Genomic DNA, 27,437 nt, shown 5'->3' with positions numbered 1-27,437 from the left:
TAATGGCCGGACACTTCCCTGCACGTCCACCTCGCCTCCCACCACAATTTGCTATTTCATACAGTAGCCAAGCTAAAAAAAGAAAGCTACTATCATGCCAAAAATGCAACTTTGATAAAATATGAGGGGAGAAGTCAGCATGAGCGTGTCTGGCTGGGGATCCAAAGAGAATAATGTGGGAAAGATCATTTTACTTTCTTGCCTCTCACGCTTAGCAAGTGCCTGGATACGATTAAGGGCAAACAGTAATGATTGTGGTAAATACCTAAGAGACACAAAAGAGTTTTGCTCTAATGCAAAGAATGCTGGACAATGAGAGCAGGACTAAAACTATATCCTAAAATACGTCCTGTTTTCACCCCATAATGCACGGTTTAATAGTTTCAGATGCATTCAGATCTGGGGATTTAATTGCTCTGATTTGGAAAGCTATATCATATTTGAAGGGAGAGGAAAATCCTCACTATGTTTTGTGGGTTATCCTACCACCCCACCTAGAAAGGGATGTTCCTGTGTCCTCTGGCTGCAGAGTAAGGGTGAAAGGCATGAAAAAATGCCTTTTGGGTAATATCTGAGAAAGGTTGAAAAGGATCTTTCTACAGGCTTTACTGTTTACGATAAACAGTCTTTTGTACTTTTATATGACAGTAGTAGTTTCACACTTTCAAGGACATCCAGAATCAACGCTTGAAGCCCACTGAGCTGAAAAACAGCTGTCAAACAACCCTCCGTGAGTTCACAATGTCCTATGGAGCACAGAGGAACAGCAATCCTTGCTGCAGGAAAAGATATTTCTTGTTACTCCTACTCCAAAAATCTTCACGGTTTGGCTGCAGAAAGAGAGCGAGGAAGGAACTGTAGGTCATACATCAGGCAGTTTTCAAGGATCTCATGTTCTGGTGTTTTCAACAGGAGATCTGAAGGTTCATTAAATCCAGGTCTGGCACTGGGCTTTCTATGACTGAGCCCAGAGGATAAACACTCAAGGCTGGAAAGGACGCAAGGTTTCCACAGGTCTGGCATGGACTGATCCATGCTCTTCTGTCTCTGGAAAAAGCTCACTTTTTAAAAAAGGAAAACTCTCCTTATCTTACAGCACTCAACAGCGATACCGGCTCATAAGCTGTGCACATCACTCTGTGTTGCTCTTCACCCTCCTGACATGCTTAGGAATTTCCAGCTCACCTGACCTCTATCGGAAAGTCCATCTTTTAAATATGATCACTATAAACACTCCAGATTTTAATGGGCAGAATATCTTCAAATAAGTTCCTCTGATCTTCACAAACAGTCATGGTTTGATAGAGGTTGTTCTGCCTATCTGCAGCGGAAGTGGAGGAATGCACAGTTTATCCTAAAATAACACACACTTGTCCTATCGCGGAGACTTCTGAGCCTCAGCCAAGCTTGTTCACGTCACCACAGTCTCCTATGGGCTGTGAAGGAACTATTCGCCTCTTCACACTTGATCTTTGCAGAAGGGAGCATGTGACATCTCCAGCCCAGATGTTCACGGTGTTTCTCCTAGAATCAATAGAGAAGTTTCTCCCTAAACGACTCCCAAGCCTCATGCCCAGATTAGTAACGAGTTCCTTGTAAAGGTAGAAGATGAAAAAAAAACACTGAATCAGCTCTGTCAATGTCATCTGCAATCACAGAAAAGAATCATGAGTGGGAACAGTTGCTCTGAAATGATGGCTTGCAAAATGCATCCCACAAGCAGTTTGGAAACCTCTTGTTGGGAAGATGTGTCCCCCATAGGGGCAAGGTGGGAACTTGCAGCTTGAAAGAGCCTCGGGAGGTGAAAAATGTGTTGTCTCAGGATGCTGTAGCATGTGGACATGAAGGTGATGGGACAGGTGAGGTTTGGATAGCTCAGCTTTGAAGGTGGCTCAGCCCCATGGAGGTCACACTGTCCTCCTTGGGGCTCCTCTCCGGAATATCCTTTGCTGTGGGCTCAGAGCCCTGCACAGCAGGTTCAGGTCCAATGCAAAGGGGTAGTGTGATCCTCACCAAGATTTTAAATTACTGCCTTTCAAGTTAAAACATTTTAATCAATTTGGTCATTACAAGAGCAGAGGACCTTGGCTGGGTCTTCTGGAAGGTGTTGTGTTTCGCAGTAGCCCCATGCAGCCATACAGAAAAGAATTAATTCCCTGGTGTGAACATTTGTGGGCAGGACAAATGAGGAGCTGCATAGTCTAGGGGATCCTATGGAAAGGAAAACTGCCTGGAGTCACAGCCTACAGGTCGAATGAGCTACTTATGGGCTGGATTCCTAAATGCAGCTCAACTTTCACAAACCTTTCCTTTACCTCTGCTTTATATCCACAGCTGAGCAGAAGTGGATTCAATTCACCAAACTGAACCTAATTCTGAGACAGGAGCCTGGGCTCGGTTGAAGGGCTAGACAAGTCCTGCCAGCAGCTAGTGCTAAATACCCAATACTGACTTTTATTCTCTGATAACGTTTTCCCACTCTTGTCTCCCACGCAGTTTCCTCTCTGTCCCTTCTCTCACTGGTTCAGTTCAGTTTGCATGCTCTGCCACGCAGGTATACAGCCTGTCTTGAGCCGAATGTTTCGCTCACCAAAGCCAAGTCCTCAGCAGCCACAACCCAGTGGTGTTGCATTAACCTCACAGTGTCTGGCACAGAGGCGCATGTTTGGTCCTCACTTGAAAACCCCTGCTTTTCCCTTTTCTGTTCCCATGGAGGCTCCAGGCTGGGCTGGGAGCTGGTTTTCCCCCTTCTAACATAAATGAGGAGTAAAATGTTTTCTTGCAGAGTCCTGTTATTTTCTTCCCTACACCAAAGGCTTCAGCAGCATCTTGGCACTGTGGGAAGGGCAACGTGCTGGCAGGCAGCAGGAAAACAAGCAGACAAGTTTACAAAGAGCCAACCAGGCACCTCGAGACCTTCAGGTCGAGTCAGTCTTTATGCTGATGGCAGCAGGTGACAAGGAGAGATGCAGCAGCATCGTTGAGATGTAAACCCAGATTTGCACGAAGGTGACTGAGGAAATTCTGTTCTGTGCTGATGAAATGATGAAAAACAAAAGAGGAGGGAGTAAAGAAGTCCAGGTTCTTTGAAAACTTGTCTGTCAAGGAAAATGGAGAACCTCATTTTCTCTACCAGGTAAATCTGGAGATTGGCACTCTCCGCACAAGGACCTCTGGGTATGGATGGGTGAAAGTGCTCTCCAAAGCCTCAGCAGCAGCGGTGCTGGATTTATATACACATGGCTATAATGAACAGTGATTTGAAATAACTGAACATCCACTTAACTAAAGAGCTTTTTGTGATGTTGTGATTTTATACTCGGAGCCTTGATATCGCTGAGTTTGGCACAGCACATCCAATGATGCTGCATGAGAGCTCTTCTCAGTGAACCTGGTGGGCTGCGCTATCTGGGCTTCTCTTGCTCTATAAGAGCAGTAATCAACTGTCTGTGTTCATGTGAACCCCTCAGCCGGGGTGCTGAGAGCACTTGCAGCCCACCGTCCGGGTATACTGCATGACGGGCTGTGCCATCCCAGACGTTGGGGATCTTCTGTCTACCCAGACCCAAGAGTTGTGGCATTTTTGTTCCACTCAGAAGTGCTGTCGGGATGTCCAGCGCGGAGCCACCTGGCTGGCAGGATGGATGCTTGCTGGTTTATTTTTGTAAAGGCATAACATGTCCTTAACTGAACTCCTGAGTGCAAGATATTCAATTGAGCAGCAAGAAGTCCTGGCCTGTTCTACAGGGCACTTGAGCAGCTGAAAGAGGAGTTGAAGTAAACACCAAAAAAAAAGCCAAATAATATTTTCAAAATGTCCTGTTTCAGAGCACAAACCAGCCTCTGACTTCTGGGCTCCTTCCTCTGAACCAGCCCACAAACAGTAGCAGAACACCAGCTCTGATCCTGCTTGGCAATTGCTGTGGATTCATGCAGCTGTATTTTACATCCGTGCACAGCTGGGTGTCTTCTAGTTGGTTTTGGCATCAGTTTTGCTTTTGGATTTAGCTAAGCTTTTTATCTCTTCCTCAAGCATCTTGTTTTTCTTCTCCATATTGTCCCGTGAGCGCTCCACGTTCATCAACTTCAGCTCCAGTTCCTCAGCCTTCTTCTTCTCCTGTTCAATGTCCTGATTCAGCCTCACCACTTTGGCCCAGACTTCATAATTTTCTTTCTGGAGACTGCAAAGAGAAACGGAGTGTGAAAGAACTACACCAGAAGAGTGCTGGGAAGTCATCCTTTGGCTCTTAAGGAGACTGTCCTCTGTGTCATTAAGCAATAAAATAAGGTAGAGGTTCTGTCCTGATCCCCTGACCCTCACTGGCCACAAAACGCGATGCAATAACTCAGTACGTATGATATAAAATCTGATAACAATACATGGAGCTGTAACAACACTGATGTTTACAACTAATAACGTAAAAATCCTGCTGCTGAACTCTGGATAGTAAATGGTACAATATCAGAGTAACACCAAGAAGAATGAAAGAGTAATTATTGCAGAAACAGTCCATACAATGATGTAGTAAGAACTATGGAGTATTAATTTTGTAGTAATATGACATTAGCAATTGTCTCATGAGAGTACGCAGTACATGAGCATTGGCTTCGAGATAGTCTACTCTAATCCTTTATTTTACCATTAGCTGTTACTTTTATATACTGCATGGCATTCCCAGTGAATAAACCTGTGCCAAACTGGGGGGGTAATAACATGAGCTGAAGACTTCATACTCTCCAGAAAGCAGAGTGTTACCTTTTAATTTGTTCCTCGTAATCATTTTTCTGTACCTCCATTTCTTTTTCCAGCTTCAGGATCATGTTTTGCAGGAACTCCCTGCTCTCCTGGTCAGGCTTTGGGACCTCGGTGGGGCTGCTGGTGGGACTGCTTCTTCCCTTTGGCTCATGGCTGGGGCTGGGGCAGGGCAGAAATTCCTTCTCAGAGCCGCTGCTGGAAGGGCTCGGGCTGGACCCTCCTCCTTCCCCACTTTCTTCCTGAGAGGTGGGAATGTTATCATAGGTTGAAGCCCGGTGAAGGTCAAGCAGCTTAAAAAGATCATGAGACAACGTTCTCTTATGTCCATCAGGGCCCGTGGAGCGCGTGCTGCTCCCAGGGGAGCTCTTCCAAAAATCACTGGCAAATATGTCACTTTTGTCCTTGCTGCCTTGCTCCCCCGGAGACATCACTGTCAGGAAAGATTTCCTGTTCGGCAAAGTCTGAGTTCTTTTCCTTGACTGCATTTTCCACGTTCCCAGTGTATCTTTGGACCCGTTATCTTCCCCGGCTGCACTTGAGCTCACAGCAGGTCCGGGAGCGCTGCTGGAACTCAGGTTGTCTCTCTGTAAAATAGATCCCTGGCATTATCATAGAATCATTAGGTTGGAAAAGACCTTTGAGATCATCAACTCCAACCATGCCTGTCCACAACTAAGTCATATCCCGAAGCACTTTAACTACCTGCCTTTTAAACAGCTCCAGGGATGGGGACTCCACCCCCAACCTGGGCAGCCGTTCCAGTGCCTGAGAACCCTTTCAGTGAAGAAATTTTTCCTAATGCCCAATCTAAACTTCCCCTGGAGCAGGTTAAAGCCATTCTCTATTGTCCTATCACCTGTCACTTGGAAGAAGAGACAACACCCCCCCTCTGCAACCTCCTTTCAGGCAGTTGTAGAGAGTGATGAGGTCTCCCCTTGGCCTCCTCTTCTCCAGCCTAAACAGCCCCAGGTCCCTCAGCCTCTCCTCATAATCCTTGTTCTCCAGTCCCTTCACCAGTTTTGTTGCTCTTCTCTGGACGTGCCCCAGGACTTTTTGCAGTGGTTCTTTCTTTCTGAGACAAGCCTTTAATCCCGTGTTTTCACTGCACCAGCATAAACTGAAAAGGTTTCATCGATTCCACCTTTTAGCTGAAAAACTTCAGGAGTTTTCATTTTTCCCAGAATAGTAGATTTTCTACAGGAAAGTGGAAAATATCTCTATATCTGTGTTCCAGGGATGACAGTTACAGCTCTTTACACTATTAATAGTAAGTGTTCTTAGTGGGTCGCTGACCCATTAGATCCCATAATAATTAATCACACATTTATTAAATGCATTATCATTTCTCTGAGGATCCAGCATTACCTTTTGCCTTTGGATCAAGTTCTCTGCCCTGGGGGCCGCAGGGTCCTCTGCAGCATCCCAGCCCACGGAGCTGCGTGGGATGTGGGCTTTCTTGTCATTCTTGTGGGCAGGTGAGGAGGGGAGCACATCTTTGGACGGGGGAAAGAGGTCTGCATGGTCACTTATCATCACAGTCATCACCTTCTGGATCTGCGGTGTGCCTGAAAGAGTATTAGAGACGTGTCAGAGGCAAACCCAATGCAACTGGCCCTCTTCAAGACACACTTGCATTTTCTGGTTGGTCTTTCTGGTGTCCAAAATAGAGACAAACACAGAAATGCAGCTGAAGACAAGGAGCACCATCATAAAACCAAATAAAGTGAGGTATTTTCATTATATGCCACTCAGAACAGCAGTCGTAGAGCATGGAGCAACCAAGACAGGAGCCTGCTCAGCTGCACCAAGCCACAAATTGTGTTTCTTTAGCTCCACAAGCAAGCTACAAGCACCAGTTGTGTGAACAGGCACATGAATATATGGATCATTTCCATACATTGTCTATAGAGCAGAGCAGTCTGGTGTAAAATAATTCTTCTGTTAGCCCTGCTGCATCTGTCCTTGCCCATGGGATCACTGTTTGACTCAGCTAAGTAGTCATTTCCTTCAGTTTCTTTGTTTCTTTAACAAGAATCTCTCACCTTCCTGCTCTAAGCAAAAGTAAAGTGACTTCATCAACTTCCTGAGCAGTTTGAAATCTATGGAGGGAGTATGCAGTGCAACTCCTAAGGGGGTTTTGTCACTATAAACATATTTATAGCCCAACACATGGCTTTACTCTCTGCCCTGCTGTACTTCTTGTGCCCAGGCACACGTCTGGCTAGTATCTATGGGTCTACCCCACTGAATTTTAATTTCAAGATTGTGGATGCGACTGAGTATTTCAGCAGACCAGGTGCTCTTGGGACAGTTTATTACCTCTCATAATGACCGCAGGATCCTCTATCTTGGGTCTGATGAGATTCACTCCAATCACTGTTGCCAGGTTATCCACACTCATCTTGTTGATGCTTGAGTTCAACTGTATTTTGTGTAAAAACCTGCCAGAATCCAAGGACAAACATTCCAAGTCAGAGGGGGAAGACTACAAAAAGCCTTACACACCTGCCATTATAAAATCCTGGCTGATCAATCCAGTTCTTCCTCTTAACCCCAAGGACAGAACCATACAATTGCCTTATAACCACAAACTAGAGCTGGGTCTTATTGGTATCAATAGAAAAAGCACCATGGGATGAGCTGCTCAATCAAAAACAATCAAAAAGGAAGGGAAAAGCTCCCTTTAATATTTAATAACCAGAGAAAAATCACCCAGGCTGGGTGAAACCCAACAGTTGTGTTGTACAGGGCTTTGTCTTGGAAAATTACACTTGATTTCAATTCTCAGGGATCCGTAAGTGAGTTTTAAGGTAGACATTTATGCTCAGACATCATCAAGGGGTTTATCCCCATGGCTGAAATTCTCCCTTTACAAAAGTCAGGATCTGGTGCCTCAGCAGGAACCAAACAACGGCCTAAGAGGCTCCCTCTACTGAAGTCACCTTCAGCCTTTTCTCGCCAAACCTGAGCTGCTTATACCTTGTGCAGAGGACTGACCTGCAGATATAGCTGAGGAGGTTGTAGTTGTCTCTTGGAAGGAGGGACAGTTGATTCAGGAGCTCCTCATGGCCCTAAGTGCAAGTTAAGAAACAGCTCTATAAAGACTCACAGATGTACATGGACTCAAGCAGCTCTCGGTCACTCCATTCAGCCCTGGATGGTCTCATCTCATGGCACTTTCTTGCCTCTGAAATTACCTTTCTCCAGCGGACCGAGCGTGGACATGGAGGTGTTTAGCAAGAAGAGGCAGCCCATTGCCCAGCACTGCTGCTGCCACAGCAGCAAGAGAAGGAGCAGGGTCCTCTCCAGCCCAGCACAAGTGTGATGAGCCGATCACGCCCAATCTCTTTACGTTTCTTGTGTATAAACATTTAGGATATTTTTGACCCCCAAACGAAACAACCTACAAGAAACATTTTCCCTTGAAGTATAGAGCTGAAGGCTGTCATTCACAGAGCTCGTGCTACCGAAGAGAGTTGCCTTGGGGTTCGGGTAGAGGAGCAGCATCCTCCAGTGGGCTTTTTTTTTGCACGGGGGGTTTCTTTTCTACCAAAATACATAGTTAGGAAAAGACAGTTCTCATCTGTTTCTCACTTCTCCCTCTGCCAAATCCTCACTTCCTTCCTTCGCCTCTCCCTGAGCCCTCCATCAGCTCTGCTCCCAGCTTGGGTGATGGAGGGGGCAGGAGGTTGTTTCCTTCCTCTCTCGGTTTTCGCACTTGCTGATTATTGCAAGGGCTCAATGAAAAGAGGTGCTGAGCAGCTCTTAGATCTCCTCCAGAAATTTAAGTTTTAAAATGGATAAACTTGTGCTCTCAAGTCAGGAAACCCCACTGGCTTTGCGAGATTTTATCTCTGAATTTCTCCCTCGCCTCTCAAAGACGTTGAAGCTCCCTAATTACCCAGCTTTTAAGGAACAGCTATGAGTGTCCCTGGCACCTCCAGGCCACAAAGCCCTGGAACAGAAACACAGCTTATTTGAAGGCCAGAAGGAGAGAAAGGAATGCATCTCTACCTTTTTCTCATCCGCATCCAGCACCTGACCGCACAGCAAGAAATCCTCGTACTGCATCCAGGGTACAACCGGCTCGGGGAGCTCCCGCAGGTACAGCTTGAGCAGAGAGGCCACGGTGTGCACATCCGTATCCCTGCAACACGCAAAGAGCCGCTTGTGTGCAACTCACCCGGCTCACCGAACCCTACCCTACTCTGGGAAGGTGGGATTGTATTTAAGCTCTGTGTATCGATGCAGGAGATAAACAGGGAGGCCAGAGCAAGCTGGGGGGAATCCATAGGGAAGCCCAAGCCAGGGAATGGCCCCAGCTGGCAGGAAAATCAGTGTTTGGTGGAGATTTCCCACCGTGGGGCTGGCAGGTCCCCCGTGGGCTGAGCCTTCCCAGCCTGCGTGTGACTCACGAGGGTTTGCATGCAAATATTGTCAGGGGTTCACGTGTTTGGCAGGCGCTCCCGGCTCTGTGCAGAGCTGGCGAAGATCGCCTGTGGTTTTTAACATTAACAGCAATTACTGAAGATGTTCTGCCAGGACAGATGTTTGCAGCTTTGCATACCATATAGTTTACATTATGTCAAAAGGACACTGTCAAGACTGTGAGCCCCTAATCTGACCTACCTTGAAGTGTCTTAACTGTTATAAACTTCTAGCAAAAATCCCCCAGGTCATTTATTTTTAGGATCGGTCAGGGTTTAAAAAATATTATTATTTTTAACATAAACATGGAGGAATTTCTTTGGAGCTTTTATTTTTGTAAGGGTTATAAATACACACCATTAGGCATCCTGGGTGCCTGAGCTGCAACGGCAGCTTGCTGGTGCTCCTACCCAAGGCTGCTGTCCTTGTGCATGCCAGTGTGCCTGTGCAAACCCAAACAGGCTGCAAAGGTGGCTCTGAAGGTCAAGGCAGCATCTTGCAGCATTCAGGTCACTGGAAACCCCATTGTTAGTTTTCCTTCTCACTAAGAAAATGTTTTAGTTGAAGTGCAGGGGCGTTACGGTCACCCTGAGATGACGCAGCAGCACTCATCCCGAGCCCTGCAGCACAGGGTTAACGCGGCAGGGTGCTGGGAAAGGGCCAAACGCCCTCTCCATGCCCTGCTGCAAACACATTTGGGAAAGGGAAAAACAAAAGGCTTCACCTTCCCATGACCCACATACAGGTTACAACAGGAAAGTTCTCAGCAGGACTCTGGCGCCCAGAAAGCAGGAAATATTCAGCTGCAAACCCAGCAGCCGGAGCAAGAAATGTTCAGCAGCCTGCGCGCTCCTTGTCGTGGTTATGGTGGACAAGGCAGGAATTAACCCAAAAAGCCTCACTTTAGGTGCCCTGGAAAAGCAGGACCCACTTTTGCTTTATCCCCATGCAGGTCATTGCTTCAGCAGCTCTCGTGGTCTGGTGATGCCCCAGAGCAGCCGGCAGGAGTGAGCAGGGCATGGTGGGCAATGCTTTGTGCAACCAGGACCGAAAGCAAGGGGTTAAAGCAAGGGGTTAAACTGTGACTTGGGGGTGGGAAACCTCTTCGGAGCTAAGGAGGCACCTGCAGCTTCAGCCACAGCCATTCCATCAAGGGTCATAAGGTGCATGACAAGATGCAGAGTTTATCTTTCTCATCTGGTTTTGCAAAGGGCATGGCAGCGGCAGCAGTAGCAGATGTCCCTCTTCTTCCAAAGCCCCTCTGAGACCTCCAGGCATGGACAGGCAGCTCTCTCAACTGTGGGAATTTGCCCTTTCCTCTTAGCCCTACAGAGGAATGGGGGTGGGAGGAGGCAGCTTTGTAGCAGCAAGAATCTCCCTCTCATCTCCATATGGTGTCGTAGCGAAAAGCAACAGGAGCTAAAAATCACAGCTATGGGCTGGCAGGGATAGAAATCACTTATACTGTGTGCATCAGGGTGTTCTCTGAGCTGATTTGCGCTCCTCTACTTGCTCTCCTTTCTCTAAACATCTGCTCTCAGCTGATGGGCCACGTAGGCTTTTCCCTTTGGCTCCTTCCCTGGCTGCTCCTGCAAACGGTAATTGCTGTGTGAGACCAGGATTTTCCCAAATCCTTCATTGCCATGAATTTTATCTCTTCTCTTATCTGATTCTGCTTTTGCCTCCATTTGTAGTTTCTGCTGAATCCTCTCTCCTTGTCAAGCCCTTCTGGAGGGTCTAAGTTTCCTGCAGGGCACTGCTGGGCTGTCTGGGGCTGTTTTCCCCCAGATTTGGGGCTGTAGGAGACCTAGTTGAGTAGGAGAGGGGGAATCCAGCATTACCGATCAAATGATGGCCTTTCCCCAGCATCAAAACCATCCCTGAGCTGTTTCACCAGGTTGTCCTGGCCGGGGAGGCGGAAGATGCCTTCCTCGCTCATGCCGTGCTCCTGGATGAACTCAGCACACTTCTGCACCAGGATGGGGACCTGGTGCTGCCCGAATTTCTGCTCATAGGCCATGGTCTCTGCCAAGCGCTGGCCAAACACCGCTACAGAAAGGAGAGAGAGGTTAGAGGAGCCCAAAAGCTCTGCTAAAGATCCATGACCTGCCAATGCGCGTCACGTCACAGCAGTACCTGCTTTCCTGAGAGCACGTGAGCTACAAGATGTCTGCAAAGTAAGGGAAAGCAGGACTGCTTCCAAAGAAATAACACCAAAATGAAACCTTGTTCCTTCTCCAAATAATTAACCGTTCTCAAAATGATTAAAACCAAGCACTGAGCCTTGTTTGTATTTTTTTTTTTGCCGTGCTGCTCATCTGCCTCGGAGCAAGATGCTGAGACAGAGAAGCAGGACAGCAAAAAGGCTCACGTGAGGACACAGGGGCAGAAGGCAACGTCATTACACAGACCTGAAGGAGCACAGCAGACCACCAAGAAACAAGCAGAGTAGCCTTGCAGAGATTTGGGGCTAGAAGTCTTACTGGTTTAGTTGCTTTTCTTCCTCCCCTCTTCTCCTGTCACCCTCCAGAAAGTCCCCTGTGCAACGCAGAGCAGCACTTTGTAGCAGATGGTACCTTTCCTTCGGAGCAATGGCATTTTCCTCTTGATGTGGCAGCAGCAGAAGAGCTGGAAGGTGGGAAGGCAGCAGCAGGCTGCATCCCAGCTCTTCCTCCTTGGAGCCTGGGGCATGGCAGAAGCAGACAAATCCCAACTCGAACTGGCTCTGGGATATTAATGGAAAAGAGTCCTATGGTTCTCTACTATATTTTTGCCCTGGCAGTGCCTGTGATGTGTTCACCTTGTGCTCTGAAGGCTGAAATAATTTGCGTGTGTCTTCCAGACCAGGAAAATGCAAGGCAACACTCTCATCTAGGAGCAGGAGGCTTGTCACCACCTGCCCAACCACACGGGTTTTGCCTTATGACTTCCTTACACTTTTAAATAATGAATACAAACTTGTCATGGGCACAGCACAGGCAAACAGAGCTCTTTCTGCTTTGGCAGCTGATCATGAATTGCTTATTTAACTGTACGGTGGCAGATTTGTTAATTTGGGGCAGCTCCGGGAGCCAATGCGACGCTCACGTCAGCTCACCAGCAGGCAGCTGTCATTGCCGGGGGGCAGCCAGACCTGTAAAACCCCTCTGAGGTTTTGGAGATGCTTTGACATTGCTTCATGCTTCGTAGCTGCTCTGCTGTTCAGTGCACAACAACCTCACGGCGGGCTGGGTCGCACGGGGCTGCTTCCAGGTGGGTTCTTGCCAAAGCCTCCTCCGTGCAGTGGGTGGCTTCAAAAACACGTTGCCTCAGCTGGCATTGAAGCCAAAATCCTGAAGCATGATTTTCAGGCTTTGTTAACCTGAATATTGACTCCTCTGCTGTCCGTTCTTGTTTGTACCACTATAGATTTACATTTTCTATCACATGAGGTCACTTTATCCAGCTGGAAGAAACTGGCAGCCTCTTAAGTTTAAGCAAGGATGAGATGTGGAGTTGTTAGGAAGTATTAGAGCCAGGTGGGGCGATGCCCTGAAAACTTCTGGCTCCTGCAATCGTAATTTCAGATGAATTATGCTGCCTCCAGCAGGGCACAGCATAGAAACATTTGGTTGGAAAAGACCTTTGAGATCATAGGGACCAACCGTACTTGTCCACTACTAAATCATATCAAGGAGTTGGCCAGTAGAACCCCCTGGGAAACGGTCCTGAGGGACAAGGGAGCAGAACAGAGCTGGGAAGGATGTTTTCCACCAAGCACAAGAACGCTCAGTTCCCAGATGTAGGAAGTGGAGCAGGGAAGGGAAGAGACCAGTGTGGCTGAGTTAAGACCTGCTGTTCAACCTGAAGAGCAAGAGGGAATTGCAAGCATGGAGAGGTGTCCTGGGAAGAGGATAGGGACTCTGCCCAGTTGTGTAGCAATGGGGTCAGGAAATCCAAGGTGCAGCTGGAGCCGAACTTGTTAAGGGAAGGGAAGAATAACAAGAGGGGCTTCTATAGGTCTGTCAGCCAAAAAAGGAAGCTTAAAGAAAGTATAACCCCACTGATGGATGAAACACGTGACCTCATAACAAGAAATGAGGAGAAGGCAGAGGTACTCAACAACATTTTTGCCTCAGTCTTCGCTGGCAACCACTCTCTTCACGCCTCATGGATCAACGGACGAGGAGATGGAGACGAGGGGAATAAAGTGCCCCCCACTGCAGAGGAAGATCAGCTTTGTGACTATCTGAGGAACCTGAACATATCTAAGTCTATGGGACCTGATGAGATGCACCCCAGAGTCCAGAGGGAACTGGCTGATGCGGTTCCCAAGCCACTCTCCACAATACTTGTAAAATCATGGCACTCCAGGGAAGTCCCTGGTGACTGGAAGAAGGGGAACGTTGTGCCCATTTTTGAAAAGGGTAGAAAGGACCCTGAGAACTGCTGACCCGTCAGCCTCACCCCCATGCCTGGGAATATCATGGAACAGATCCTCCTGGAAGTTATGCTAAAGCACACAGAGGACAGAGAGGTGATCGGAGACAGCCAGCACGGCTTCACCAGGGGCGAATTCTGTCTGACCAACCTAGTGTCTTTCTATGATGGAGTGATCACAGCAGTGGACATGGGAAGAGCTGTGGGTGTCACCCATCTGGATGTCTGTAAAGCCTTTGACACGGTCCCCCACAACATCCTGCTCTCTGAATTGGAGAGACAGGGATTTGATGGGTGGATGAGGAATTGGTTGGATGGTCACATCAGAGAGTAGTGGCCAATGGCTCAATGTTCAGATGGAGATCCATGACAAGTGGTGTCCCTATTGGGACAAGCGCTGTTTAATTTTGTCATTGATGATATCAACAGCGAGATCGAGGGCACCCTCAGCAAGTTTGCAGATGACACCAGGCTGAGTGGTGCACTTGTCATGCCAGAACGGCAGGATGTCATCCAGAGGGACCTGGACAAGCTGGAGAAGTGGGGCTGTGTGAACCTCATGAGGTTCAATAAGGCCAAGGTAAGATCCTGAAGCTGCATCGGGACAATTCATGGTTTCAATACAGGATGTGGAATGATGTGATTGAAAGCAGCCCTGAGGAGAAGGACTTGGGGTGATGGTTGATGAGAAGCTCAACATGAGCCAGTAATGTACACTCATAGCCCAGAAACCAACCGTGTCCTGGGCTGCATCCAAAGCAGCGTGGCCGGCAGGGCGAGGGAGGGGATTCTGCCCCTCTGTTCCTCTCTTGGGAGACCTCATCTGGAGTATTGTGTCCAGTTCTGGAATCCTCAACACAAGAAGGATATGGAGCTGTTGGAACGGGTCCAGATGAGGCTACTAAGGTGATATGAGGGCTGGAGCACCTTCCCTATGAGGACAGGCCAAGAGGGTTGGGGTTGTTCAGCCTGGGGAAGAGAAGGCTCCCTGGAGACCTTAGAGAAGCTGCCAGTGCTGAAAGGGGCTGCAGGAAAGCTGGGGAGAGGCTTTTTATAAGGGCCTGTAGTGACAGGATGAGGGGCAATGGCTTTAAAATGGAAGGGGGAAGGTTTAGATAAGACATTAGGGAGAAATTCTTCATGATGAGGGTGGGGAGGACCCTGGAACAAGTTTCCCAGAGCAGTGGTGGCTGCCCCATCCCTGGAGGGGTTCCAGGCCAGGTTGGATGGGGCTTGGAGCCCCTGATCCAGTGGGAGGTGTCCCTGCCCATGGCAGAGGGTGGGACTGGATGGGCTTTGAGGTCCCTTCCAACCCAAACCATTCCATGATTCTATGGTCTCACTTATAGGAGTTCATCCTTCCAGGAGGTCTCTGGATAGCTCCTCCTTATAGGAAAGTGGCTCATGTGACCGTTGCTGCTTCCTTTGTGGGCTTCCCCTGTGCTGGCACATTTACTGTGTGCTCCTTGCTGATCCATTTGTGTTTTATCCTCTGACCACAGTTTTGTAAGGGCATAAATACATGCACGAGACTGGTAGAAGCAAGGATCCTGTCACCGCAAGGCTTGCCTGCACATGGGGAGGACGATTGCACGGCCGAGATGGAGTCTGTGGACAAAACAGGGACAGAAGGGCTGGGCTGAGCAAGAAAAGCTGGAAGAAAAGCAAGGCAAGGAAACGAGCAGGTGAAAGATGTGGGTTTTCAATGCTTCATCCCTGAACATGAGTTGTTTTCAAGAACATTTTCTGGGGTGAATAATTCAATGAGAAAGTTCACACAAGAGGCTGAAACCAACCTAGAATTCTTCATTCATGCCTGGCTGCCATTTCCTCAACACCGCCCGTGTTTGCAGTGGATCTGGCACCACGGGGTCCGCTCTAGGAGCAGCTTTGGAAGGCATTAGAAGCTACAGTCACGTTATGACTTTGGTTCCCAGCTCAAGGATTTACAAGTCCAGCTGTGAAATCCTTGCACAAAAGTACCACAGAGCGCAAGATGGTAGGGATTCGCCTCCCCCAGGGCTGTCCCTGCTCCCCTTTACCTCCTGACGCTGACCCCAGCACCCGTCGGATGGATTTAACCCATTCCTCCATCTCAGCCTGGGAATTAGCCATGAGCACATAGGTGTCCTGCCCTGCCCGGTTCTGGTCTCCAGAGACCCCTACAAAAAAAAACATTTAGACACCATTTATGGAGAGGACTGGAGGAGAAAAGATACATTCCTGTTTTCTTTGCTGAACGCTTTTGGCTTCCAGTTTCCCCATTGATATCTATTTGGCTGTGAAACGAATCAGTGCTCTTACATTTCACCCTTGCGGAAGGTCTGCAAGAAAGGAACAGAAACTGCTTAATGTTGCAGCTTGGTGAGGCTTCCCAGCACCGGACACGGGCAGCGGCACAGGGCCCTCCTCCAGTCCTGACCGGGGAATATCGAAAACACCACATTAGCTTTCAAGTGCAACTCAGTACTGTGAGGACCTTGAAAAGAAGTGGGAGCAGAAGAGATTCACAAAATTACATGCTCAAATGGTCTTGGGTGAAGAGTCCCACCCAAAAGTGTCCAACAAAGAGCCATGAAGCATCCTCACCTGGGATGATTTCGAAGATAAATTTCCCTCCTTCCTCTGGATTGCTGACCACCTCCTTGATGGTGCTTCCCTGGAGAGACAGGCAGCCCTAGGACAAAGCAGAGCAGGAGCTGAAACACCCATGTCCCATCTCAGCGAGGCTGACACTACCACATGCCAGCACTGAGGATCCAAGTCCTTCTTTCAAGCAGATTGCAGGACCTGGTAACCTCTATTATGTATATTAAAAATGACTTTTCAAACAATAAGGGACGCTTCTTCACCATCAGTTCCTCTGATGAAGTGATTCGCAGAATAAGAAAACTGATTAATTTGTTCTTCCCTTTTTTCCCTCCCTTCTCATGCTTTTTTAACACCTCTTGGGTGGGAAAGAAGAAAGTACAAAGGAAAAGGGAGTTGGCAGAACACCGGAGCATCCTATTTCTGCTGCACCAGAGCAGGAATACTGTTCTTTTAACACAGCATCACTCAAACCAAACACCGAACCCAAAGTTTGCAGGAGAGGAGTAGAGAAAAAGAAGAAAAAGGGAGGAGGAACAAAGAAGCAATTTGGAAAATAGTCATTCTTTTTGGACCTCGCTTTCCTTGTGGCAAACACGGGCAGCTTGGTCCCAGCCGGAGGGGTGGGGAGCAGACGATGCGTGTGGGGCTGAGCAGGCGTGAGTCAGCCCTGGCGCAGGAAATGAGGCTGCGCCACAGAAATGAAGTTTCTCAGCGATTTCAGCCTCCTGAAAGCCATTGGGCTCCTGTGAGCAGTGGGGACCATCAGTGCTCCAAAAGCCTGAACTGCAGCTGTATCAATCAGAATTGATGGGATCCGAGAGGTGTGAAAAGACCTGGAATGGTGCATCAGGGTCATGAACAGCAATCAGGTTTTCAGCACTTTCTGTTTCTACATCCCATTCAAAACCAGAAAAACTGTTCCTCCCAGTCACCCCTGAAAAGGGACAAAGACAAGAACAGGACCTCGATCCCACTGGACTCAGCCCCAGGCTCTCACCTCGAGGATTTACTGGTCATCTTCCCCTTACAAGTGTGCTTCTATCTTATGGCTAGTTTGCTACCAGTAACAATTTGTACAGAGAATGGCTTTCCTAGCAATGGGAAGTGCCTTTCCCTGAAATTCCTGAAAACAAGGAAAAGACGGTGGATATTCAAAAAGCTATCCATATAAATTGGGAAAACAAGTTGATTTCTTCCTCGAAAATGCACTACAAAGCATACCCTGCCAAATGGTTTGTAGGGGTGGGACAGCGGGACGGTTACAGCCCAGAGGGGCTGGAAATGGGACGATGCTGCTGGAGGGCTGCGGTCGTTGGGCATTGGTGCAGACATTTAAATCGCATCCAAGTGAGCGTTCGTGCTCCTGTTTTGTGTAAAAGGTTGGGTGCGCATTGTGCTCTCTTGGGGATTTCAAAAAGCATCCAAAATGACGTGCTCTGGAATGCACACTGGAGTGTTCGACACATTTCAAGCCTTTCTGTTCAGAGGCAAGGGCAGCAGGGCAGATTTTCTGTGGCTACGCAGGGCAGACTGTGGCAGCAGCCGAATAACACAAAGTGCATCCGCACTGCTGAGCCTTCTGCAAAGGATGAGGCTGGGCTGGGCTACAAACCTGGAGGCTGTAGAGAGAAAGATTTCTTTTCCTTATTCCGACAGCTGCCCTTTCCCACGGCAAGAGTTCCTAAGGAAGCAGCTCCCTTCACTGTTCAGCCCCCAGCCCTGCTGCGAGGTCTATGTTGGGCAGATTCTCAGGCCCAGGCTATGCTGAAAGTCCTGCTTGGTTTCTCCTAAAAGCATCCTGTAAGACACCCCTCCAACAAATGTGTGGCTGAAACCTCTCTCAAAGCTCATCTTGTGCACCCATTTCTGTATCTGCCATCACAAAAACTGCTGCTGTACCGAGCTCTTTTTCTCCTCAGGTTTTTACTGCTGTCTTGCAGAATGACAGCAACTTTTTAGTTGGTAACTCTTTTTTTCCAGCACCCTATTGCTTGGGCACAGAGGAATCAAACCCCCAGCAGGACTTGCGGGGACTTGAAGAGTTTAAGTGCCAAGATGATCCTGATCAGGATATCTCATCTCTGTCACTGCTCGCAGGCAGAAAACCTTTCTAACGCCCTAAAGCAGACCCATCCTAAACCATTTCCCTACAAGCAAAGCTGCAAAAACGGGGAGATTGAGGACCAGCAAAGCCCATTGACCTCATCCTACCTGTGGTTTGACATCATCCTCATCCTTGTAGTAGTAAAGCTGCTGGCCCTTAAGCACAAAGTACCGCTGCTGCCAGTTCTTGACGATGGAGCGCTGCTTTTTCAACCAGCCGATCTTCAGTGGCCGCTCCAGCGGGTTGGAGGAGGCCGGCTGGGCACCCGCTGCCTGCTCACCGCTCATCATGCTCTTGGAACGAGCTGCCAAGGAAAGAGAGGGATGGGCTGACAGGGACGCACGCGGACGAGCCGCCAGCAGCCCTGCACCGGCCGTCCCGGGGTCTGATGAGCTCCAGGAGCAAGGGCGGCTGCTCTCTGCCCCTCTGCCTCAGCTGAGCAAGCTGGTGAGAGCTTTAAAGGAAGTGGCTGCAGTATCTGTCAGTGTGTGCTTCCTTTTTCCTGCGTAGGAGTAATTGTCTAGCAGGGGAGAAGAAAATCATTAGTTTTTTTTTTTTAAATGGGAGTGTGTGGTTTTTATACCCACCCCAAACAGACTGCAGCGGCAATAGCAGAATGACCCAGCCTGGCTTGAAAAAAAAGTTTGGACATTGCAGTTTTTGCCCTGGAAGAGCGTTGCTTGATGTTTCCGATGGGGCAGCTCTCACACAATGGGACTGGAAAGTCTCCAAGCGGGGAAAACAATCCCAGTGTGGATTATCAGCTGAGCAAAGTAATGACTCTTGTATCCTCTTTAACCACATAGAGGAGACCCAGTGGGGCCACCGACCTGAGCCAAGGACCGCCAGCAAGGTCCTGTGGCATCTCCAAATGCTTCTGTGATAGTAAATGCCTTGGGAGGGATCATTTCCAGGAGGGATTTTGCCTCTGGGCAGGGCACTGCAGGACTCCACTGCCCATCCAGATGGGTAGAGTCAGCACTTACAGTTGCAGGGCAAAAATAACGATATCACTCCAGGGGGGTTCAGCTTCACTGATCCCTGCGCATGGTGATTTCCTGAGGTCACACCTCTCCCCTGCTAAAACAGAGCTGTTGGCACCCAGCTGGGTCCTGTGGGTGAGGGTGGTGGGGGATTCAGACCCTTGTGCCCCACGGCATTGGCTGGCAGAGGGCTTTGGGGCTGAGGCCGGGCTGTAAGGGATGAGTTGTGCAACACCACGGGTAGGGGGAAGCTGCGGCCACTCCGTATCTCTGCCGCCAGACGACTGCGTTTCCCCTGAGCTGGTCAGCAGAGCAGAGAGCAGCAGAAGCTGCGTTAGATCTGAGTGTCGATGCATCCTGGCGTGGAACCGAGAGCAAAGGACAAGCTTAAAAAAGGAAAAAATTAAAAATCACTTCCCGCTGCCTTGTGACTCCTGGGACTGGGAGCATCTCACGCCTGCACGGGTGCCCCCATAGCACTGACCCCCACGGGGATCACGAGCCCACAGGTGCTCATGAGTAGAGTGCCAGAGCACTCACCTTCACCTCCTCAAATCCCTGGCTGCAAGAAACACAGGCGTTTGGCCTTCTTCCTTCACAGCCAGGATTGGGTTGGGCACTCTGAACTCACCTCCCCACTACAGACCTGCCACAGCATTGCAAAGCATCACCCAAAACATAAAAATGGATCAGGAATCCAAAAATCAGCGTTCAAAGCATGGGGAGGATGCCGCTCGGACCAGAGAGTGTGCTGAGGTGGGATGTCCCTGCAGAGGAGGTGGTTGTAAGCAAGGACTTTTGGAAGGGATTTGCCAGCCAGCTCCCCTGAGAAATGCTGGTACTGGGCTTTCCCCTCATGCAAAAGCCAAATGGCATTTCCAAATTGCACCTCAGGCTCCGGGCAGCGTCTTTGTCTTTGCCAAAACATCTGCATTTCTTAAATTTCATCAACATCAATACGATTCTTGACAAATTGCTCATGAGCAGCACCGCTCTTCTCTGTAAACCATGCTCCGTCATGTCTCGTGGGAGCCGCTGAGCCCCCAAGGGCAAGGACTTTTGGGGAATGATCCGGTGGAGCAGACACCGGCAGCACGGAGGCTACTGGGTGCAGGACACTGCCTGCCTCCCGCCAGCTCTTTGCTCTGCAGAAACCACAGCCCATTGCCAAAGAGCGAGTCCCGAGTGGGCTGGCTCCAAATCAGCCCCACTCTGCAGAAAGCAGCACTGCCACGAGCCAACACTCCGATGCCTTCCCAAATTCTGCTGCGTGTTCTCCGATCACAGGACCTCATCTCCCCCTCGGTGAAGCAGCGATGCTCGTATTCACTGTTTAATTAGCACTAACATTTGCAGAGAGTTCTCCATGCCAAACATCGATGACCACAAGGGCTCAATCTGAAGTGAAGCTGTTGCAATGCAGCTCGGGAGTGGAAATCAGGGATCCACCAGCTCCGTGTTCAGCCTTCCCCAAAGAGCTCAGCTCAGCCCAGCAGTACCAATATTCCAGTGGCACAAGACTTGAAAGAAGTTCTGTCTTTTATGATCTTAATCTCCCTCTAAGCCCATCATGAGTAGTGGCTGCCTCATCCCTGGACGTGTTCAAGGCCAGGGTGGATGGGCCTCGGGCAGCCTGAGCCAGTGGGATGTCCCTGCCTGTGGCAGGGGGTGGAACTGGATGATCCTTAGGGTCTCTTCCAACTCAAACTATTCTATGATAAGCCCATCATGGCTGCATCAGGGCTGTGCACCCTGGAAAGGAAGCGACCCAGCAGGCGCTGCTACCCAGGGGTTCCTTCTGCTCTCAGTCTTCAGCTTAAATCTCCTGGTCCTTGCTGGAAACAAGGTTTATTCTCTCCCTCTTTGCAGCCTTCCCCAGGTGCAGAAGGAATGTGCGTTCACAGGGTGCACTTGGCACGTAAGTGTGCAGCAGTGTGGCCATTCAGATATGCTTTCCCTCAGCACGAGACAGCTCTCCCTGCACTATGGGCTCCTTTAAGGCCAAAACTGCAGTTGGCAAGATTCGTCTCACACCCACAAAGTGAGCACTCCCCGTCCACCGTTCCCACTGCAGGGCTCATGCAGAGGTGTGGGGAGGGAGCGGCTGTGGGGAGCTCGGCTTTGCTGACCGCAAGGCTATTTTTGTCCAGTGGAAAGTTCTCTGCATCCACAAAACCAGAGCTCTCAGGGCTGTGGCTCCCTCCCTTACCGCTTTTCCAAGTTTCTACCTGTTGTGGTCAGTGCGGAGCCCAGCTCACATGTGATGGCCACAGCAGACCTTACTCAGGGCAAATCTTTTTACCTCATTCCCACCAGGGCGGTCTGGCACTTGCAGTCATAAAATCATGGAATGGTTTGGGTTGGAAGGGACCTCAAAGCGCAGGCAGTTCCACCCCTGCCATGGGCAGGGACACCTCCCACTGGATCAGGGGCTCCAAGCCCCATCCACCCTGGCCTTGAACACCTCCAGGGATGGGGCAGCCACCACTGCTCTGGGCAGCCTGGGCCAGGGTCTCCTCACCCTCGCAGGGAAACTTTTCTTCCTAAGAGCTCATCTCAATCTCCTCTCCTTCAGCTGCAAACCATTACCCCTCATCCTACCCCTGCACTCCCTGATCAAGAGCCCCTCTCCATTCTGGAAGGCTCCCTCACCAATGCGTCTGCCCTGCACTCGGCCCCGCTCCTCCTTGCAATACTCACAGGGCAGGAAAGAGCCACAAAGAGCAAACGTGCTGCCCCCCAAAGCATTTCCTGAGGTAACCGCTCTGAAGTTGAATATTTCCTCCAAAACACCCTCACTCTTGCCCAGCCCTGGGGACCAGCAGGACGCCTGCTCCCCAATAGGAGTTGCCCTGCCGAGGTGTGACTGGCAGGAGAACTTTCATTGGGTGCCTCTGTGGTGTCTGCATCAACGCCGGCTCCTGCTCCCCATCCTTGTCTTGGGCAAGAGCCCTCCCTTCCATCCCCTTTCGACCTGCGCCCCTTCTGCCACAACAGGTTTTGCCATAAAAACAGCAAATCCAATGTTCCCCTTCATTGAAATAATCAGCCGTGCATTTTTCTCCACATGAGGAAGCACGGAGGAGCCGACGTGCTGTCCTGGGGCTCACAAAGCTGCCCGTGCAGTGGCTGGGGACAAGGAGGGGAAGTGTCCCTCAGCCGGGAGGATCCAGCGAGGGGGGTGGTGAGTGATCTGCAATTATTTTCCAGAAGCGAGGCACGTCCCTGCGGACGGCAGCGGCCACAGCCAGAAACCCCGCAGCACCAGAAGAGCGGGGGCACCGAGCCCTGCGCGCACACAAACACACACGCACGCACCCCTCATCTCACGGCTGCAAAAAACACCCAGACTCACATCCCAAGAAGAATGCTTGGAAAAAGCATTTCCTGGTAACAACCCAGGTTCCAGCCCATGTCCCATCTCCATCCTCTCTGCGTCCAGGCAGCCAGTTCCCTTGATCTTTTTTTCTGGGCTAGTGATTGAATTTCCTCACTGCTCCGCAGCTTCTGTGCAAAAATGTTTTCCTAAGAAAGGGCAATGCAGAACTCCAGGGTTGCTGCCCTTCAAGCTGATGAGGGCAGGTGATGGCACTGCCTACTCTGTCCATCTGTAAACTCCTGGGGTCTCATCCTGCACATCACGGTTCATTGCAGAGCCCAGCCACAGCTGCTAGGGAGCTGCAGCGCTTCGTGTGGGACCTTGTGTGAAGCAAATGGTTTGGCCGCTCCGACAAAAGCACCTTAAGATCCAAGTCGAAATTGCCTTTGCAAGAAAATCCAGGCAGGAGAACCTTGCAAGCTGACACAAGGGGCAGAGAGGAGGAGCTCAGCACCACAGAGACCAGCTTGGTCAAAACTCTTTGCTACAAGGAGAAATCAAGTTGCTGCGTGTGCCTTGACCACATCTTGGCACCAGTGCCAGGACCATGAGGGCCTTTGCCTCTGCGGGTGCACAAGGCTGGGCTTGAGCATCCCTTCCTCGACCACAGCACCCTCACCCCAAATGCCCTCTCTGACTGCTTGACCTAAAGGCTCTACTGGGATATTTTGTCCACAGACTCTGCCACAGGGATCCCTCAATCCTTCCCAAAGGCATTCTCCAGTGTTTTCCGTGGTGGAGGTGAATAGCCCGGCAGAACAGAGCTGTGCAAAGCCTGGGCAGAGGCAGGAGATTGGTCAGGAAATCACACAGTGAAGCGGTCCCACGGCCCAGAGCCTGGCGTGGGTGTCAAAGGGCTCTTCACCACCAGTGAGAGGAAATCAGTGACGTCAGGGTGGGCGAAGAAACCTGAGCAAGAGCGAGATTGCTTCCTCCAGCCTGCACCGCTCTATCCACATCTTGGCCTGTTCTTCACCTCCTGCAAGGCTTCACCCGTAGAACGTGTCTGTGTGGTTGAAATCCCCCTCAAACCTGGATTTTGGGTGGGCAGCAGCCCCACGCTGCCAGGACCCCATTCCCCACCCTCCTGAGAGAGCCGCTGCTCCAGCCCCAGCCGTGCTCCCACCACATCACTTGGGGACAACTTCACAAACCCCTTCTTGCATTTGCAAACCATCTGCAAACCATCAAAAGCGGTAGCTGGGGCCCAGGTCCCCACCCGGGCCAGAAGCGGGTTCAGGGCTTGGCCACCAGCACCTGGCTCGTGCCTGAAGGGTGAAGCAGGAACAGAAGGGCAGAAAGAAACCATCACGGTACCTATTTTTGCAGCATCCATTTTCAAGTTGAAATCCCAGTTCCGTGGCAGCTTGAGGGACATTTTGCATCAGGAGGGGCTTTTTGTTTGTTCAAGGAGCACTTGCTTAGAAGGAGGGCTGAAGCGATGCTCCCACAGTCCCGTGGGGATCCTCCGCCCAGGGTGCGATCCCCACAAAGAGCAGCAGCTCGGCAAGGGTTGGGTTGCCAACGTACTTCCTCCTGTGTCGTCTGAGAGCGGCTCTAAACAACCCCATAAAAGTACTTTCCTGCCCTGCTTTCCTGCAAAGCCCTTGTCTTGCTTCCCTGACGACGCTGAGGTGATGCCACCTTTTTTGCTCCCCTTCTTGCTCCCCCTTTTGCTGATGTGGAGGCACAGCTGCCCAACCGCTGCCTGTGCCACAGTGTGCCTGCCCGGGGCTTCTCCTCGCACGCCGGTCGATGCATTTGAGGAAGTGGGTGTCCTTCTTGGTGCCATTGGTGCACTAGAAAAGCACTCGCTGCAGGACACGGCCCAGCGTGGAGCATCTGGAAATGCTCAGCAGCAAAGCAGAGCTGGCTGGGGCTCAGGTGGCTGCAGCCAAATGCCGCAGGATGGCTTCTCTGAATGTCCCAACGCATCCTCTGTCCGTGGCCCACACAGCATGAGTGCCTTTTGCATTTTCTTATGGCAGCTCATGGCTGATTTAAGGTTTTTATACCCACTTTATAACAGCAGGACAGGGTGAATAGGGATGAAGAGGCTGCTTTTGGAGGACAGGCTGTGGGTAGGAGAGCAGTGAGGGCCAGGGGACATGGGCACAGACCCCACCAGCACTGCCAGATCAAGCACAGTCCCGTTTCCTGCTCACAAGAGCAAATGCATCCGGTTTCGTGTCACTTAAAGCTGGTTTTCCTCAAAAGAAATGACTGTGCATCCACAAAGCTGACTGTAGTGCAGTGGGACTAGGATGCAGGTCATGAGACACAGGATAAAGACGATGGAGGGTCGCTGCATTCACAGACACCCAAATGGAGCAGAAAGCAGCGTGGGAGGCAGCCAGAAACGGCAGTGCGTCCCAAAGGACTAACGGGGGCTCCAGCCCCGTTTCTCCATACTCAGAAAGCGCAGACCCTGCGGACAGGGAAGTTGCCCTGAACAGAAGCAGAAGCAGCAACAGAGAGCACAGGGGGCTGAGAGGACATGGCCACCGGTTCCCTTTCTGACTTGCTGCCCTGCTGTTGTGCCTGGGAGGAACAGGAGCCCGTGCTGACTGCCTGGTCGCAGGGTGGACTCTGGTGGGCTCATTTGGGTTAATTGCAGCTGGATTTGCTGCTTCAATCAGTGACTGGAGCCAGCTCAGAGATCCCCACCTCAGAGATTCCACCGCTGAAAGCACAAGGAACATGACGGTGTGGAAAGCAGTGTTACCACAACGGAGCAGCCCAGCACATTCCCAAGCCTGAACCACTATAACCCCACGTCCAGCTTTGGACCCAAACCGTCTGAATTAACTCCGTTTCTGCTGCATCCTGAGCAGAGGGCACAGAATAAGCCCTGAATGTAGCATCATTTTACTCTCTCATTAACAACATCTGCAGAAAGCTGTAGGAGCTCCAGGGGTCAGGCATTTGAATCCTTTTTTGCTTCTCAACCCGTTGTGGTTTTTTTTCACGGAAGCCTGGCAGCAGGCTGTGAACGGCCGCCTTTCCCCACCTGCCTGTGAAACAGGATGTCACATGGCACCTTCTGTTCCTTGAGAAAGGAAACTTCAAGCCCACTTCAAGCAAGCACTTCAGCCCAAAACCATGCAATGCAGCCCACTGCTGCAGCTCAGCTGCCTCTGGCACCCCAACACAACCCTTCACAAAAGCCCGGAGTTGCTTTGGCTGGCACCTGCTTGCTCCCATTGTATACCCGGCGGCTGCCTCTGAGTTTAGGAAAGGACACCACAAGACTGGGGCTTTTTTCTTAGCCATCAATCCAGGCAGCCCGTTCCTGGATGAAATGCCGTGGAGAACTTTAAAAGGGCAAATCTCAGCCTGTGGAGTTGTTTGTTTTTACATCCCCCTTCTACCAAGTTCCCACGGAAAATGTGCCTGGACAGAGGGCTGCGTGAGCCCTGGAGGTACAGAGGCAGCCCTGGTTTGAGGCTTACTGTGTTTCTGGGTACCAAGCACAGCCAACGTAATTCACACTGGGAATATGGAGGTTTTGATGTTTGATTTAAATAAAAATCCTGGTTTTGGCCCAGGATGGGGAGAAACGAGGAGGGGTGTCCAGTACCACAGCTGAAATGCAAGCAGTGATGCAGATACACCAGCTGCAGTGGCTGTCGGACAATGGGTCTGACCCACTGCATGGCATGGGCACACACAGCCCTCCTGCCAGCTGCTCGACAGCCTGCCCCGAGATTACAGAGTCCCTTTTCCAACAGATTGAACACCAAAGGATCCTTCAAGACCTCTTGGTAACGGCATCTGACTGCCTCCCAGCACTGCTGAGTGTTGCACAAGGCTGCTCTGTAACTCTGCCAGACGGGCCGACTTCCCCAAGGGCAATTGTGCTGCAATGTGAGATTTGGGACTCTAGAGGGATTCTGCAAGGTTGCCATAAAGAAAGAGAGGGCATCAGATTCTCGTGTTGTTGGAGAATTAATTTGCCCAGAAATGCCCATACGGTGTGACAGGAAGCAAAAAAAAAAAGGCTCTGGATGGGTTGGGTGGGCTTAGCTGATCAGTCAAAATCGGTCAAACACAAGAGACAAAACCAGTCTGTTCTGCTGAGTCAGGAGGATTCTGCCCTCCCAATCCCAAGCAAGAAGCAAAACTGCAATAAAGCAATAGTTTATGCCAAGGGGATTCCAACCATTTTTCACGTTCCCAAGGAAATCCTTGAAGAAAAATGAGCAAACTGGCAGGGGGCAGCAGTGTCAACACTTCCCTCATCTCTGATCAATATGGGCCCATAGTATCTGAGCAGTTTCCACTGCGAAACACCTTGGAAACACAGCCATTCATGTCCCTCGAGCAGGACACGCAGGGTCCAATCTTGCCTGCATGTTCAGCACATCCATAGCCTCCACAGGCAGCCTTTCCACTGCAACATCTGCTCTTGGGGAGATCCCTGACGATCTCCTCCCCAAAGGAGAGCTACAGGGTAAGGAAAAGGGGAATCTGAACTGAAAGCAGATGGATTTGCCCTACAGAGCATAGAAAGGAGATCTTCACCATCTCCCCCACCTGCCCAGAGTACCAGATAAAACTCCACTACAGATAATGGAACTTATGTTTATTTAACAGTAACACAGAGTGTATAAGTAGGGTAAATACTTTAAAATGTACACTATATCACATTCAGTCAAAGAAAGGCAACTCTACATGTGTAGCCAAAACATTAATCAAAATACCAATGCACAGAGGACGAAGCTGGTTAGAGGAGGTGGGAGAATGAAGAGATGTCAGGACGCCAAAGAGGGATGC

General features: G+C 50.2%; 1 protein-coding gene across 3 annotated transcripts; it reads right to left on the bottom strand.

Annotated features, from left to right (window-relative positions):
• Positions 1 to 1,632: 1,632 nt before the first annotated feature.
• Positions 1,633 to 24,380, bottom strand: ARHGAP25 (Rho GTPase activating protein 25). Of its 3 annotated transcripts, none has more exons than XM_054088926.1 (11): positions 23,979 to 24,380; positions 18,407 to 18,603; positions 16,193 to 16,280; positions 15,646 to 15,765; positions 11,026 to 11,233; positions 8,771 to 8,903; positions 7,754 to 7,827; positions 7,076 to 7,197; positions 6,122 to 6,321; positions 4,757 to 5,355; positions 1,633 to 4,181 (listed from the first exon to the last, which is right to left on the bottom strand). In XM_054088926.1, exons 1-11 carry the CDS (start codon positions 24,037 to 24,039, stop codon positions 3,971 to 3,973), a joined length of 2,013 nt encoding a protein of 670 aa, XP_053944901.1. In that variant the 5' UTR covers positions 24,040 to 24,380; the 3' UTR covers positions 1,633 to 3,970. The 3 variants fall into 3 exon arrangements, with proteins under 3 accessions (XP_053944901.1, XP_053944902.1, XP_053944903.1); XM_054088927.1 differs by having other exon boundaries at positions 4,757 to 5,340; XM_054088928.1 differs by lacking the exons at positions 15,646 to 15,765; positions 16,193 to 16,280; positions 18,407 to 18,603; positions 23,979 to 24,380 and adding an exon at positions 11,761 to 15,000.
• Positions 24,381 to 27,437: the final 3,057 nt, after the last annotated feature.

Source organism: Cuculus canorus, chromosome 26, assembly GCF_017976375.1.
Source record: "Cuculus canorus isolate bCucCan1 chromosome 26, bCucCan1.pri, whole genome shotgun sequence".
Classification (NCBI taxonomy): domain Eukaryota; kingdom Metazoa; phylum Chordata; class Aves; order Cuculiformes; family Cuculidae; genus Cuculus; species Cuculus canorus.
This window is presented reverse-complemented; position numbering and strand designations above follow the sequence as displayed.

Bases quoted from the DNA above. Each gene is read 5' to 3' on its own strand.
- ARHGAP25 (XM_054088926.1), bottom strand. From the start codon at position 24,039: ATGTCCCTCAAGCTGCCACGGAACTGGGATTTCAACTTGAAAATGGAT. The intron at 15,766-16,192 runs GTGAGGATGCTT...TTTTTTTTGTAG, and splicing joins TATCTTCGAAATCATCCCAG to GGGTCTCTGGAGACCAGAAC. The intron at 11,234-15,645 runs GTAAAGGGGAGC...TCCTTTCTGTAG, and splicing joins GCTGGGGTCAGCGTCAGGAG to CGGTGTTTGGCCAGCGCTTG.